This window comes from Coregonus lavaretus (genome assembly GCF_964263955.1).
Source record: "Coregonus lavaretus genome assembly, chromosome: 19".
NCBI classification, from domain to species: Eukaryota; Metazoa; Chordata; class Actinopteri; order Salmoniformes; family Salmonidae; genus Coregonus; species Coregonus lavaretus.
In genome coordinates this window covers 23451655-23466160 of record NC_140006.1, presented here as the reverse complement: position 1 = coordinate 23466160, position 14506 = coordinate 23451655, and the positions used below count along the sequence as shown (strand labels likewise).

The 14506-nt window shown below is 43.1% G+C and overlaps 1 protein-coding gene across 1 annotated transcript in view; it reads left to right on the top strand.

Annotated features, from left to right (window-relative positions):
* The window catches only part of LOC311147248 (rho GTPase-activating protein 21-like), an 87503-nt gene that overhangs the window by 26173 nt on the left and 46824 nt on the right, over window positions 1–14506 (top strand). The window contains exons 5-7 of the mRNA XM_084183918.1: window positions 5775–5867; window positions 7111–7189; window positions 7290–7344. Of these exons, the coding sequence (XP_084040044.1) occupies window positions 5775–5867; window positions 7111–7189; window positions 7290–7344 (227 nt within the window). The remainder of the gene's footprint in view (window positions 1–5774; window positions 5868–7110; window positions 7190–7289; window positions 7345–14506) is intronic.

Here is a 14506-nt window from a genome sequence, read left to right as displayed (position 1 = left end):
ATGGTAGTAGGTGTGTGTTTGGGATCTCCCTGTGGATTGTTTGTGTGTTTAAACTGTGTATATTTTGAGTGGGCTTTTGTTGACCATAGGGGTGGTTTGCTGTTGCTGGAACCTGTCCAACTAGAGTTAATATCAGAGATGTGTTTTGACAACTTGAGCAGTAGAGTAGGATATAGGCCTATGTCCAGGAAAGAAACAATGTATGTATAATCCAGAAATTTGAAAGCAAATAGTTTTATCTGTGTGCATATAAACTACGGTTAGTTTTTTTTAAATCAGTGGAAATATGCTAGGATTTTTTTTTAGACTACATTCACCAAAGAAAGAGGGAGAATGTCTAAGTTCTCCTCTGAAGGATTGGATGAAGTAGGAAAATGTTCTGTTTTAAACATACTGTAAAGGAAAAATACAATGATATCTTTGACAGCCAGTGAGATTGTCCAGAGAGCGAGACCATAATAGCTTCCATGACTTGGTCTCACTCTGTCTAGCCCTCAGTCAGGTCAGGGGAAAATATGAAGTAATCCAGGCCTTGCATTTCATAATGCTGGACACTGGAAAGAGTGACAGACACAGGGACCAAATTGGCTGGCTGTGCTGTGACCCTGAGTTGTGAAAGCACAACCTGAGATGCTCCAACCAGCCGAAACGGCCATGGCTTGGCTGTGCTACCACTACAGGAAAGCTATAAACTAGGTTATTACATTAAAAAGCATGGAGCTCCGAGAGAGAGAGATCTTAAATCAATACTTTTGGTTTGCGTTCGTCAGTGTGCTTGTTTCAGGTTGTGGTTGCTGATGTCCTCAGGGGTCGCGTTAAGGCTGGTTTACAGTCAGTCTATCGACATGTCTGTAGACAATAGTCATTGCGACACCATGAACATACTATTGATGTCCGATATCAGACTTGTTGTTTTGAAAAGGTATAAACACAAAACGACAGCCTCTGCATGACATCAGCAGCCAGGTGCTCCAAATAGCATTCTTTCTCTATTTTAACACCAATAAACCCATCCGTTTAAAAATGTATTTGGTAAATGACAACCTAGCAAGCTAGGCAACTAAAAGCAATTTTCTAAACAATGTTTTGTTGCGTTGCTAGCTAGTTAGCTGGCTAGCCAGTTCAAATAATATCCAGAGGATAGCTGACAACGTCTGAACTTTAGCTACTTTTTATTCATTATTACAGGGAAATAAACCCACAACAACATTATTATTTGCAAGGTAATGGGCGAGCTTACAGAAATAACTTACTGCCACAGTGTTTTGAAATAAAAGTAGGTCATTCTATCAGAGAATTGTAGAACTCCTGCATCATCTTGTCACAGGCGGATTTGGTCTGGTTGCTGTGGCAGTCCGGTAACCACGACAACGGACATTGTGACAGTCGCAGAGATGTAAACTTTTTTCATGTCTGTGTGACAAGGAAACTGACAGTCGCAGCGACGGTCTACAGACATTCCACCAGGGTATAAATTAGATGTTGTTTTGAACAGCGACACTTGTCGCATTCTAATTGTCTACAGACATGTCATTAGACCAAGCATAACCGGCCTTTAGAGTTCAGAAATCAGCATTTTCAAAATGCTGACCATCAAAAATATATGTTTAAAACCATTTCACCTGCATTTTATATTGAAAGTAACATTTTTTTTGTTGCTTCAATAGAGTTATCGGGGATGCAACTATACACTATATACACAAAAGTATGTGGACACCCCTTCAAATTAGTAGATTCAGCTATTTCAGCCACACCCGTTGCTGACAGGTGTATAACATCGAGCACACAGCCATGCAATTTCCATAGACAAACATTGGCAATAGAATGGCCTTACTGAAGAGCTCAGTAATTAATTAATTACATTTTCTCCCCAATTTTGTGATATACAATTGCAATCCAATTACGATCTTGTCTCATCGCTGCAACTCCCCAACGGGCTCGGGAGAGGCGAAGGTCGAGACATGCGTACTCCGAAACATCAGTGCCCCACCTCACTAATGCGCTTGTGGCTGAATGGAAGCAAGTCCCCACAGCAATGTTCCAACATCTAGTGGAAAGCCTTCCCAGAAGAGTGGGGGCTGAGGATGTCCACATACTTTTGGTCATGTAGTGTCGTTTTCCTTCACAGAAGATACATTGGTGCAATACATTTGGCAGAAAATAGCTTAATTTCCATCAGATGACAACAGAAGTGCAACACTATTTGGCTAGCAGCCACACAAGTAAATTAGCTTACAATGAAAAAGCAAGGTATCTTTTGCAAAAACGATGTATGGCCATCATATTTCTGTTTATCATACAAAAAATGTAGCCAGCTACATTTCCTAATGTTTTACTTGAAGTTAATCTAGCATTTTACTAGAGAAAAGTAGGCTACACTGAGAAAAGTACCAGAGAAAAAGTATCTACACATCAGTCAGCACTGTCTGCTGAGAGAATGCCTGTTCGTGAATTCTCATCCAAGTGGAGAAGTGCAACTGAAGCACAACATGTGTCTGATGCCAAGCTGAAATTACAATGCAAAGCAATGTACATCTGCATTAATAAAACACAGCAAGATATTTCTTACGTAAACCCTGTGTCATGTTGGTTCTCTTCAATCTCTCTACTGTCATATTACTGTATATTGTACAGTATAGGTGTCACATTATATTCCCAGGTGTGTGTGTGTGTGGAGACTAGTTTGCTGACTCTGGGTTATCCCAGGACAGCCATTGTGAATGAGAGAGAATCCCTTTGTTTACCACGTGGTGGCTAAAACAAAGGGCACGTTCGACATTGCAGCTGACCTTTTAAAGGCGAGTTGAGACTAACTAATCTACAAGTCACCTTGCATGCGTCATAAATAATTACTCAATATTATGTGTCAGTCACAATTTACCCATGATACTTCACGGTTTTGACGCTCTCGAACACGGCCAAAGGCTTCATGAAAATGGCTACCATTGTGAACCTGCCCCAGTGTTGCATCATTGGAAGCCCAGCGAGTCTCCCACAGCACACCTGATTGACTAAGGGATCACACATGTCTCTGGGGCACCCTCTACTGGCCATTTTATTTTATTTGACTTACTAAGTTCCATCATTCCCTACTGCGAACAACTTCAGGTGGTTCTAATAAAAATCACTATGTAGAGGAAATGAAAAGGAAAGGGTCAAGATTTCAACTGGCTCCTCACTCCAAATGATTTACGCTGTCTGGGACTGACTGAGCTCATCTTAGTGTTGAGGAATACAGAGAATGGTCGCAGCAACAGTCGTTGAGTCAGTACTAGTTATCAAATCACTGGATCATTTATTATGAGGGAGCCCCCCGCACCTCTCTGTTTCAGAGAGGTTGGGTTAAATGCGGAAGACCCGTTTGGGTTGAATGCGTTCAGTTGAACAACTGACTAGGTATCCCCTTTCCCTTCCCAAACAAATATGCTGTTGCAGCTTTACATGACACATTCGTATACTTGTGAGAAACAATAGGTTTGTTTGAACATGCTGGCCAGGTGATGGTGATGCGTGTGTAGCACGCTAGCCTTGTATTGCATAGCTCTTCCAAGAAAGGTTCAGTGGCTCACCTCTAAGGTGAGCACCTGTTATTACTGTTAACAGATCTGTCGTCTCTCGATCTCTCACACACCCACTGAGGGAGAAAGAGTGGGCACTCAGGGTCTATCAAACACTCATACTCCCATCTTTCTCACTCAATCACTTGGCTTTCTCTCTCTATATATATATACATGTCTTTCTTCCCTAGCTTCTCTCCCTCCCTATCAGACACATACGACTATGCGCTTATTCTGTATTGAAAAACCTGTATGGCAAATGATCTTGCTACCACATTCGGTGCTTACCAGTGTTACGTCATGATTACCATTAAGACTTCAATATAAGATACTCACAACATTCCTATTTATTTGGAGTTTCATCAATTATAATTTTTTCCCCCCAATTTACAGAATGATAAGTCGTTGGACAGAGCTTTGCGTCTAGTGAGCCTGGAGCTGTTCTTCTGTTTATAGGGAAGGAGTGGGAGTTGTGCAGCTGAGCTCACTCTCTGCTCACTCTCTGCTCTCCCTCCCTCCCTCCCTCCCTCCCGCTCATCCTCTCTTCTCTCATTTGCTTTCCTCTCCTCTGCAGCCATGCAGCTGCTAGGAGACAGGAGCAGAATGAGCAAACAGGTTCTCCTACTAAACTCGGACTATTCATTTCCCAAATCTCCACTAGCTCGGCTACCATATTAGGAGGCTTTTTCCTACTTGGTTGAGTTCTCATTCAGACCTGTTGTATTGTGGACAGCCGATGTGACACAGACAGAGAAACCACACTGTTCTTCTCTCTGCTGTCATTGCTTTAATTCACATGCTTCTGAATGTTGTGACAGTCTCTCATTCTCTATTGCTCTCTAAATCTCTTTCTCAAGGTCTTTCCCTTTCGCTATCTCTCTTGCTAGCGCTCGCTCTCTCTCTCTTCATCTCTTTCTCCATCTTTAGCTTTCTCTCTCACGTTATCTCACGCTTTCTCTCGCGCTCTTTCTCCATCTCTCTCACGCTCTTTCTCTCTCGCGCGCGCACATCAGGAAATGTTTTCGAAACAATTTATGGTTGTCTGGTAGCCATTGTCCTGTTGTCCCGGCAGCTTCACATTCAGAGTGTGTCCCAGTCTGGGTCGTGTTGAACTGAGAGTTATAGGTGGAGCAGTATAGCCTGGGTCCTCTGCTCTTAGTATAGGGTATTGTAGGTCTGCTAATGTAATCTGAGGTCAACAATGTTTCATTCTAAAGGGAAATTTAATCTGACTACCACCCTTCTAGTCTCTTTATGACAGGGCTCTCCAACCTTGTTCCTGGAGAGCTACCGTCCTGTAGGTTTTCGCTCCAACCCTAATCTAGCGCACCTGATTTTAATAATTAGCCAGTTGATAAGCTGAATCAGGTTAGTTACAACTGGTGTTGGAGCGAGAACCTACAGGATGGTAGCTCTCCAAGAACAGGGTTAAAGAACCCTGCTTTATGATAATATCCTATAGTACTAAAATAAAAAATCCACTCAAACTATCTTTAGGTATTTTTTTCATTAGTCCACTGTTGATACAATCCCAAAATGTTTTGCATGTCAGCAGTCACGTTTTCAAGATATTGGACTTTGAAGAAGCAAAGTGTCACTTGCCACATCATCATCATGATGCGTTTTGCATTATGCTGCATTTTGCGTAATTGTGATGTAACTGCTCTGTTGCAGCTGGCCGCGAGCGGGAGACTCATGGGCGGCGCACAATTGGCCCAGCGTTGTCCAGGGTAGGGGAGGGAATGGCCGGCAGGGATGTAGCTCAGTTGGTAGAGCATGGCGTTTGCAACGCCAGGGTTGTGGGTTCGATTCCCACGGGGGGACAGTATAAAAAAATAAAATAAAAAAATATGTATTCACTAACTGTAAGTCGCTCTGGATAAGAGCGTCTGCTAAATGACTAAAATGTAAATGTATGGCAAGTGACACTGCATTGTTGTGAAAGTAAGCATTTCACGGTAAAGTCCACACCTGTTGTATTCGGTGCATGTGACAAATAACATTTGATTTGACATGCAAAACATTTTGGGACTGTCAACAGTGGACTAATGGAAAAAATACGAATTTTTTTTGAGTGGGCAGATACTTTATGTAGTATGGCTGTGATAATTAATTTACTGACTATACTGTGTTACTGTTATGAGCAGAGGCGGTATGTCACTACCATGTGACCTCCAGAGGAATGTGTTGATGATGACACTTTGCCTTTGTTGTCAGGGAGACAACGGAACAGGCTGGAGCCAATGGACACCATCTTTGTGAAGCAAGTGAATGAGGGTGGTCCCGCCCACGGAGCTGGACTCTGCACAGGTAACTGACTACATCTCCAAAAGCAACAGACAGGAGCTCTACCTTCCTATGTGTATGTGTGGACATCATACAAATTATTATATCATATTGGAGTAATTTTTTAAAAAGACAACCTTGCTGTAGTTTACCTTAAACCTTACTGTATTCGTTATGATAATAGAACTAGTGACACATTTGACATTATAATGTTGGATAAAAGCATCAACAAAATGGCATATATATATATATACACTGAGTGTACAAAACATTAGGAACGCCTGCTCTTTCCATGACATAGACTGACCAGGTGAAAGCTATGATCCCTTATTAATGTCACCTGTTAAATCCACTTCAATTAGTGTAGATGTAGGGGAGGAGATGGGTTAAATAATTATGTTTAAGCCTTGAGACAATTGAGACATGGATTGTGTATGTGTTCCATTCAGATGGTGAATGGGCAAGACAAAAGATTTAAGTGCCTTTGAACGGGGTATGGTATTAGGTGTTCCTAATGTTTTATACACTGTGTATATAGGGCTGTACATAATGATTTGTTTTAACCTAAATGTAGTATATTGGGTGTAGTCTTCTCAGTGGTTCCTCTGTGTGGAGGGTTAGTAAAGGCACAGAGCTCAGCTCCCCCTAGGCACTCAGTTACTGTAAACACACATCAGATGACTGATCAGAGCTGTTTCCTCTGCTCTCCTCTGACTGTCAGCCTAGCAGGAAAGCTGCCTCTTACTGAGGGCTTAGCTACTTTCCTCTACCTCCCAGCACAGGTTCATCTCTTCAAAGACACATAGGGAAGATCTCAATTGCATACTCCTCGCGTCCTCTCTCCTCGTCTCCTTCTCAAAATCCATTGGATAAGAATCTCTGACTTTCTTCTCCAATGGGTTTTAAAAAGGAGACACCATTGCTGGTTGCTAAAATTCAAATAATTTCAGTTTGTCACAAAACAACCAATGGATAGTGTAGATAATCATTGTACAATCTAAACCGCTGTGAAAGTTATTTTCATTAAACCAAAACATTTTGTATTTTCAGCTGTTTGAAACTGGTATACAAACCCGAAAGTAAAAGACGTAAAAACGAAACTTTAGAACGGGAAGCATAGAACTAGAGCACAGAACATATATACCGCTCTCTTAGATTTGCTCTCAATGAGAATGACAGATCTATAACTAACATTTCTATGTGAATTTGGTCAGGTCACCCAAAATGTTACATATTGCCGCTTTAAACTCTTTCTTATTGTCAACAGGAGACCGGATAGTAAAGGTAAATGGAGAAAGTATCATTGGGAAAACGTACTCTCAGGTCATAGCCTTGATCCAAAACAGGTGAGCTCTCAAATATTAATATTTCCCATTGTTGTCAGTGACTGATTTCCTGCTGGTCTGTTGTAGTTTACAATGTTTGACTTTATCTGTTATTTTACAGTGATGCCTCTCTTGAACTCTGTGTGATGCCAAAAGATGAAGACATACTGCAGCTGGTTAGTTTTTAAAGATCATTACTCCATTGATTTAATCTCTTCCTATATTTGCCCACTGTAAAACAGAAGTAGAGTTTATTTCCACTTCTACATCAACTTACTTGCTATTTATGTGATCAAGGCTTAGAAAGCTGCTCTAGTTTCTCTGTGAAGGGTGTGGGGACAGCAGTACTGCTCCAGAGGGGAGAGGCAGTACTCTGGTGAAACCCTCTCCCTTCAGAGTGCTCTATCTGGGCCTCCTAACCAGGCCACCACACCCTGTCCTCTCCAAGTGCTGCTACTTCTTCTCTGCTGCAGGGCTGGCCTCATTCTGGGAACTGGAAGGGTCACTTTGCAAACAACAAAGTCATAAATAAACACACACACTCACCCAGACACTTTATAACTGAGGCAAGATAATGAGATGTTTCTAACTTACTGAGGGGAGAAATGATTTAGGATGTAAGCGGCTGGGTACTGGCCTAAATGCATACATAAACTACAGCATGCTACAGACTGGGCCTTGGTTGCTTCCTGCCAGTCTCTCGGTCTCTCGCCCACTCTCCAGAGCATGTGACAGGCAGGCTTCCAGGCGTGGGCGGTATCCAGATTGTCATAACTTCATACCGACCTTTTGCCATACTGGGATATTCGGTAATACTGGCACTGAACACAAGTGGCGCTGTTTTCAATCCCCACTGAGCCTTTGTAATCAATGCAATGCTAACAAGTACATGTAACATCCCATAGACAATGCTAACTAAATGCTAACTAGTGCGTTGTGATAGTCCCCGACCTAAACCATTTGTAAGACAGACATCCCAGCTCATAAATTTACACAAGTAACAAAAAAATACTACTCACAGTTTGCTACACGCACAAAACAAATATTAGACGGCAAGGCTCTTGATCCAGGAGGGGATTCTTTGCTGTTACCAAGCGAAGCTTGATTTTGGAAGAAGCTAACCACTTAGCTAGATAGCTACTAAATTAGCAAACCAAATGCACAATTGCAGAGCATTTAGCAAATTTTAGACAGTTAACTTAATAGTTATAAGATATCTAGCTGGCAAACATTTATTTGTGAATTCCATACTGTAACTAGATCACCTGGCGTGTGCTGCCCAACAGTGAGTGACTCACAAGGCTCAGGTCTCTCATCGTTCTGTGCTTGTAAATAAACACCACATCAAATCAAATTTTATTTGCCACATGCGCCGAATACAACAGGTGTAGACATTACCGTGAAATTCTTACTTACAGCCCTTAACCAACAATGCATTTATTTTTTTATAAAAAAGTAAAATAAAACAACAACAAAAAAGTGTTGAGGAAAAAAAGAGCAGAAGTAAAATAAAATAACAGTAGGGAGGCTATATACAGGGGGGTACCGGTGCAGAGTCAATGTGCAGGGGCACCGGCTAGTTGAGGTAATATGTGCATGTGGGTAGAGTTAAAGTGACTATGCATAAATAATTAACAGAGTAGCTAGCAGCAGCGTAAAAGGATGGGGTGGGGGTGGGGGGGCAGTGCAAATAGTCCGGGTAGCCATTTGATTAGCTGTTCAGGAGTCTTATGGCTTGGGGGTAGAAGCTGTTGAGAAGCCTTTTGGATCTAGACTTGGCGCTCCGGTACCGCTTGCCGTGCGGTAGCAGAGAGAACAGTCCATGACTAGGGTGGCTGGAGTCTTTGACAATTTTGAGGGACTTCCTCTGACACCGCCTGGTATAGAGGTCCTGGGTGGCAGGAAGCTTGGCCCCAGTGATGTACTGGGCCGTATGCACTACCCTCTGTAGTGCCTTGCGGTCGGAGGCCGAGCAGTTGCCATACCAGGCGGTGATGCAACCAGTCAGGATGCTCTCAATGGTGCAGCTGTAGAACCTTTTGAGGATCTGAGGACCCATGCCAAATATTTTCAGTCTCCTGAGGGGGAATAGGCTTTGTCGTGCCCTCTTCACGACTGTCTTGGTGTGTTTGGACCATGATAGTTTGTTGGTAATGTGGACACCAAGGAACTTGAAGCTCTCAACCTGTTCCACTACAGCCCCGTCGATGAGAATGGGGGCGTGCGCAGTCCTCTTTTTTCCCCTGTAGTCCACAATCATCTCCTTTGTCTTGGTCACGTTGAGGGAGAGGTTGTTATCCTGGCACCACACGGCCAGGTCTCTTTCCTCCTTCCTATAGGCTGTCTCATCGATGTCGGTGATCAGGCCTACCACTGTTGTGTCGTCGGCAAACTTAATGATGGTGTTGGAGTCGTGCCTGGACATGCAGTCATGGGTGAACAGGGAGTACTGGAGGGGAATGAGCACGCACCCCTGAGGGGCCCCCGTGTTGAGGATCAGCATGGCAGATGTGTTGTTACCTACCCTTACCACCTGGGGGCGGCCCGTCAGGAAGTCCAGGATCCAGTTGCAGAGGGAGGTGTTTAGTCCCAGGATCCTTAGCTTAGTGATGAGCTTTGAGGTCACTATGGTGTTGAACGCTGAGCTGTAGTCAATGAATAGCATTCTCACGTAGGTGTTCCTCTTGTTCAGGTGGGAAAGGGCAGTGTGGAGTGCAATAGAGATTGCATCATCTGTGGATCTGTTGGGGCGGTATGCAAATTGGAGTGGGTCTAGGGTTTCTGGGATAATGGTGTTGATGTGAGCCATGACCAGCACTTCATGGCTACAGACGTCACTGCTACGGGTCGGTAGTCATTTAGGCAGGTTCTTAGTGTCCTTGGGCACGGGGACTATGGTGGTCTGCTTGAAACATGTTGGTATTACAGACTCAGTCAGCGACATGTTGAAAATGTCAGTGAAGACACTTGCCAGTTGGTCAGCACATGCTCGGAGTACACGTCCTGGTAATCCGTCTGGCCCTGCGGCCTTGTGAATGTTGACCTGCTTAAAAGTCTTACTCACATCGGCTACGGAGAGCGTGATCACATAGTCATCCGGGACAGCTGGTGCTCTCATGCATGCTTCAGTGTTGCTTGCCTCGAAGCGAGCATAGAAGTGGTTTAGCTCGTCTGGTAGGCTTGTGTCACTGGGCAGCTCGCGGCTGTGCTTCCCTTTGTAGTCTGTAATAGTTTTCAAGCCCTGCCACATCCGACGAGCGTCAGAGCCGGTGTAGTACGATTCAATCTTAGTCCTGTATTGACTCTTTGCCTGTTTGATGGTTCGTCGGAGGGTATAGCGGGATTTCTAATAAGCGTCCGGGTTAGAGTCCCGCTCCTTGAAAGCGGCAGCTCTACCCTTTAGCTCAGTGCGGATGTTGCCCGTAATCCATGGCTTCTGGTTGGGGTATGTACGTACGGTCCCTTTGGGGACAACGTCATCGATGCACTTATTGATGAAGCCAGTGACTGATGTGGTGTACTCCTCAATGCTATCTGAAGAATCCCGGAACATGTTCCAGTCTGTGCTAGCAAAATAGTCCTGTAGCTTAGTATCTGCGTCATCTGACCACATTTTTATTAACCGAGTCACTGGTGCTTCCTGCTTTAGTTTTTGCTTATAAGCAGGAATCAGGAGGATAGAGTTATGGTCAGATTTGCCAAATGGAGGGCGAGGGTGAGCTTTGTATGCGTCTCTTTGTGTGGAGTAAAGGTGGTCTAGAGTTTTTTTCCCTCTGGTTGCACATTTAACATGCTGGTAGAAATTAGGTAGAACGGATTTAAGTTTCCCTATATTAAAGTCGGCCACTAGGAGCGCTGCCTCTGGTTGAGCGTTTTCCTGTTTACTTATGGCCTTATACAGCTCATTGAGTGCAATCTTAATGCCAGCATTGGTTTGTGGTGGTAAATAGACAGCTATGAAAAATATAGATGAAAACTCTCTTGGTAAATAGTGTGGTCTACAGCTTATTATAAGATACTCTACCTCAGGCGAGCAAAACCTCAGGCGAGACTTCCTTAGTTTTTGATTTTGTGCACCAGCTGTTGTTTACAAATACACACAGACCGCCACCCCTTGTCTTACCGGAGTCAGCCGTTCTATCCTGCCGATGTGGCGTATATCCCGTCAGCTGTATGTTGTCCATGTCGTCGTTCAGCCACGACTCAGTGAAACATAAGATATTATACTTTTTAATGTCTCCTTCGTAGTATAACCGTAATATTAGGTCATCTAATTTATTTTCAAATGATTGAAGATTGGCTAATAGGCTTGATGGAAGAGGCAGTTTACTCACTCTTCGTCGGATCCTTACAAGGCACGCCGACCTACATCCACGATATCTCAGTCTCTTTCTCCTGCGAATGACGGGGATTTGGGCCTTGTCGGGTGTCTGTAGGATATCCTTCTATCCTACATGACTGCTGACTACCGGTAATATGAAAAATGATGTGACCGGTGAAATTATGAAAGCAATCTACTTTATCTCCTAATGTATTGCACAAGTTGACTGCCATGTATTTACTTAAAAAGTAGCTACAAATATTACGATTATATATTTTTTAAATAAAATAAATAGTTTCAATTGTATTGAAAAACCATCCCATGGCTATTTCCAAATACTCCGGTATAAGGTATACCGCCAAGCCTATTCACAGCCATTCACCCATAGCCAAACAGCCAGAGGAGGAAACAGGTTTGAATTGTGTCAATTGGTTGGTTTGTACAAGGAATCTTCAGTACAACAGCCAGACCAAGCCAGGACATTCTCTATTGCTTTTACTCATAATGTTTGGGTACTCATGTAATGTTTTGACTGTCTGAGCATTGGTGGAGTAATTTATCTATCATGGATGAGAACTACAGTACCAGTCAAAGGTTTGGACACGCCTTCTCATTTAAGGGTTTTTCTTTATTTTTACTATTTTCTACATTGTAGAATAATAGTGAAGACATCAAATCTATGAAATAACACATATGGAATCATGTAGTAACCAAAAAAGTGTTAAACAAATCAAAATATATTTTAGATTTTAGATTCTTCAATGTAGCCACCCTTTGCCTTGATGACAGCTTTGCACACTCTTGGCATTCTCTCAACCAGCTTCACCTGGAATGCTTTTCCAACAGTCTTGAAGCAGTTCCCACATATGCTGAGCACTTGTTGGCCAACTCATCCCAAACCATCTCATTTGGGTTGAGGTCGGGGGATTGTGGAGGTTGGTCATCTGATACAGCACTCCATCACTCTCCTTCTTGGTCAAATAGCCCTTACACAGCCTGGAGGTGTGTTTTGGGTCATTGTCCTGTTGAAAAACAAATTATAGTCCTACTAAGCGCAAACCAGATGGGATGGCGTATCGCTGCAGAATGCTGTGGTAGCCATACTGGTTAAGTGTGCTTTGAATTCTAAATAAATCACTGACAGTGTCACCAGCAAAGCACCTCCATACCATCACACCTCCTCCTCCATGCTTCACGGTGGGAACCACACATGCAGACATCATCCTTTCACCTCACAAAGACACGGTGGTTAGAACCAAAAATCTCGTCATGGACTCGTCAGACCAGAGGACAGATTTCCACCGGTCTCCATGTCCATTGCTCGTGTTTTTTGGCCCAAGAAAGTCTTCTTATAGCCGTCATTTAGTAGCGGTTTCTTTGCAGCAATTCGACCATGAAGGCCTGATTCATGCAGTCTCCTCTGAACAGTTGATGTTGAGATGTCTGTTACTTGAACTCTGTGAAGCATTTATTTGGGCTGCAATCTGAGGTGCAGTTAACTCTAATTAACTTATCCTCTGCAGCAGAGGTAACTCTGGGTCTTCCTTTTCTGTGGCAGTCCTCATGAGAGCCAGTTTCATAGCGCTTGATGGCTTTTGCGACTGCAGTTGAAGAACTTTCAATGTTCTTGAAGTTTCCCGTATTGACTGACCTTTACGTCTTAAAGTAATGATGGACTGTCGTTTCTCTTTGCTTATTTGAGCTGTTCTTGCCATAATATGGACTTGGTCTTTTACCAAATAGGGCTATCTTCTGTATACCACCCCTACCTTGTCACAACACAACTGATTGGCTCAAACGCATTTAGAAGGGAAGAAATTGAAATGCATTCCTTGTGAGTACCTCATGAAGCTGGTTGACAGAATGCCCAGAGTGTGTAAAGCTGTCATCAAGGCAAAGGGTGGCTATTTTGAAGAATCTCAAATATAAAATATATTTTGTTTTGTTTAACACTTTTTTGGTTACTACATGATTCCATATGTGTTATTTCATAGTTTTGATGTCTTCACTATTATTCTACAATGTAGAAAATAGTAAAAATAATTAAAAACCCTTGAATGAGTAGGTGTCCAAACTTTTCACTGGTGCTGTATGTAAATGCAACATGTAACAATTTCATTTTTTGTTTTACTGAGTTACAGTTCATGTAGGGAAATTAGTCAATTGAAATAAATTCATTAGGCCCTAATCTATTGATTTCACATGACTGGGAATACAGATATGCATCTGTTGGTCACAGATACCTTAAAAAATAGGTAGGGGCGTGGATCAGAAAACCAGTCAGTATCTGGTGTAACCATCATTTGCATCATGCAGCGCAACACATCTCCTTCGGATATTGATCAGGCTTTGGATTGCGGTCCGTGGAATGTTGTCCCACTCTTCTTCAATGGCTGTGCGAAGTTGCTGGATATTGGCGGGAACTGGAACACGTCGATCCAGAGCATCCCAAACATGCTCATTGGGTGATATGTCTGGTGAGTATGCAGGCCATCGAAGAACTGGGAAATGTTCAGCTTCCAGGAATTGTGTTAAAATCCTTGCGACATTGAGCTGTGCATTATCATGCTGAAACATGAGGTGATGGCAGCGGATGAATGGCACGACAATGGGCCTTAGGATCTCATCACAGTATCTCTGTGCATTCAAATTGCCATCAATAAAATGCAATTGTGTTCGTTGTCCGTAGCTTATGCCTGCCCATACCATAACCCCACCGCCACCATGGGACACTCTGTTCACAACGTTGACATCAGCAAACCGCTCGCCCACATGACGCCATACACGTGGTCTGAAGTTGAGGCCGGTTAGACGTACTGCCAAATTCTCTTTAAAATGATGTTGGAGGCGGCTTATGGTAGAGAAATTAACATTCAATTCTCTGGCAACAGCTCTGGTTGTTATTCCTGCAGTCTCCTGCAGTCAGCATGCCAATTGCACGCTCCCTCAAAACTTAAGACATCTGTGACATTGTGTTGTGTGACAAAATTGCACATTTTAGTGGCCTTTGTTTTGTC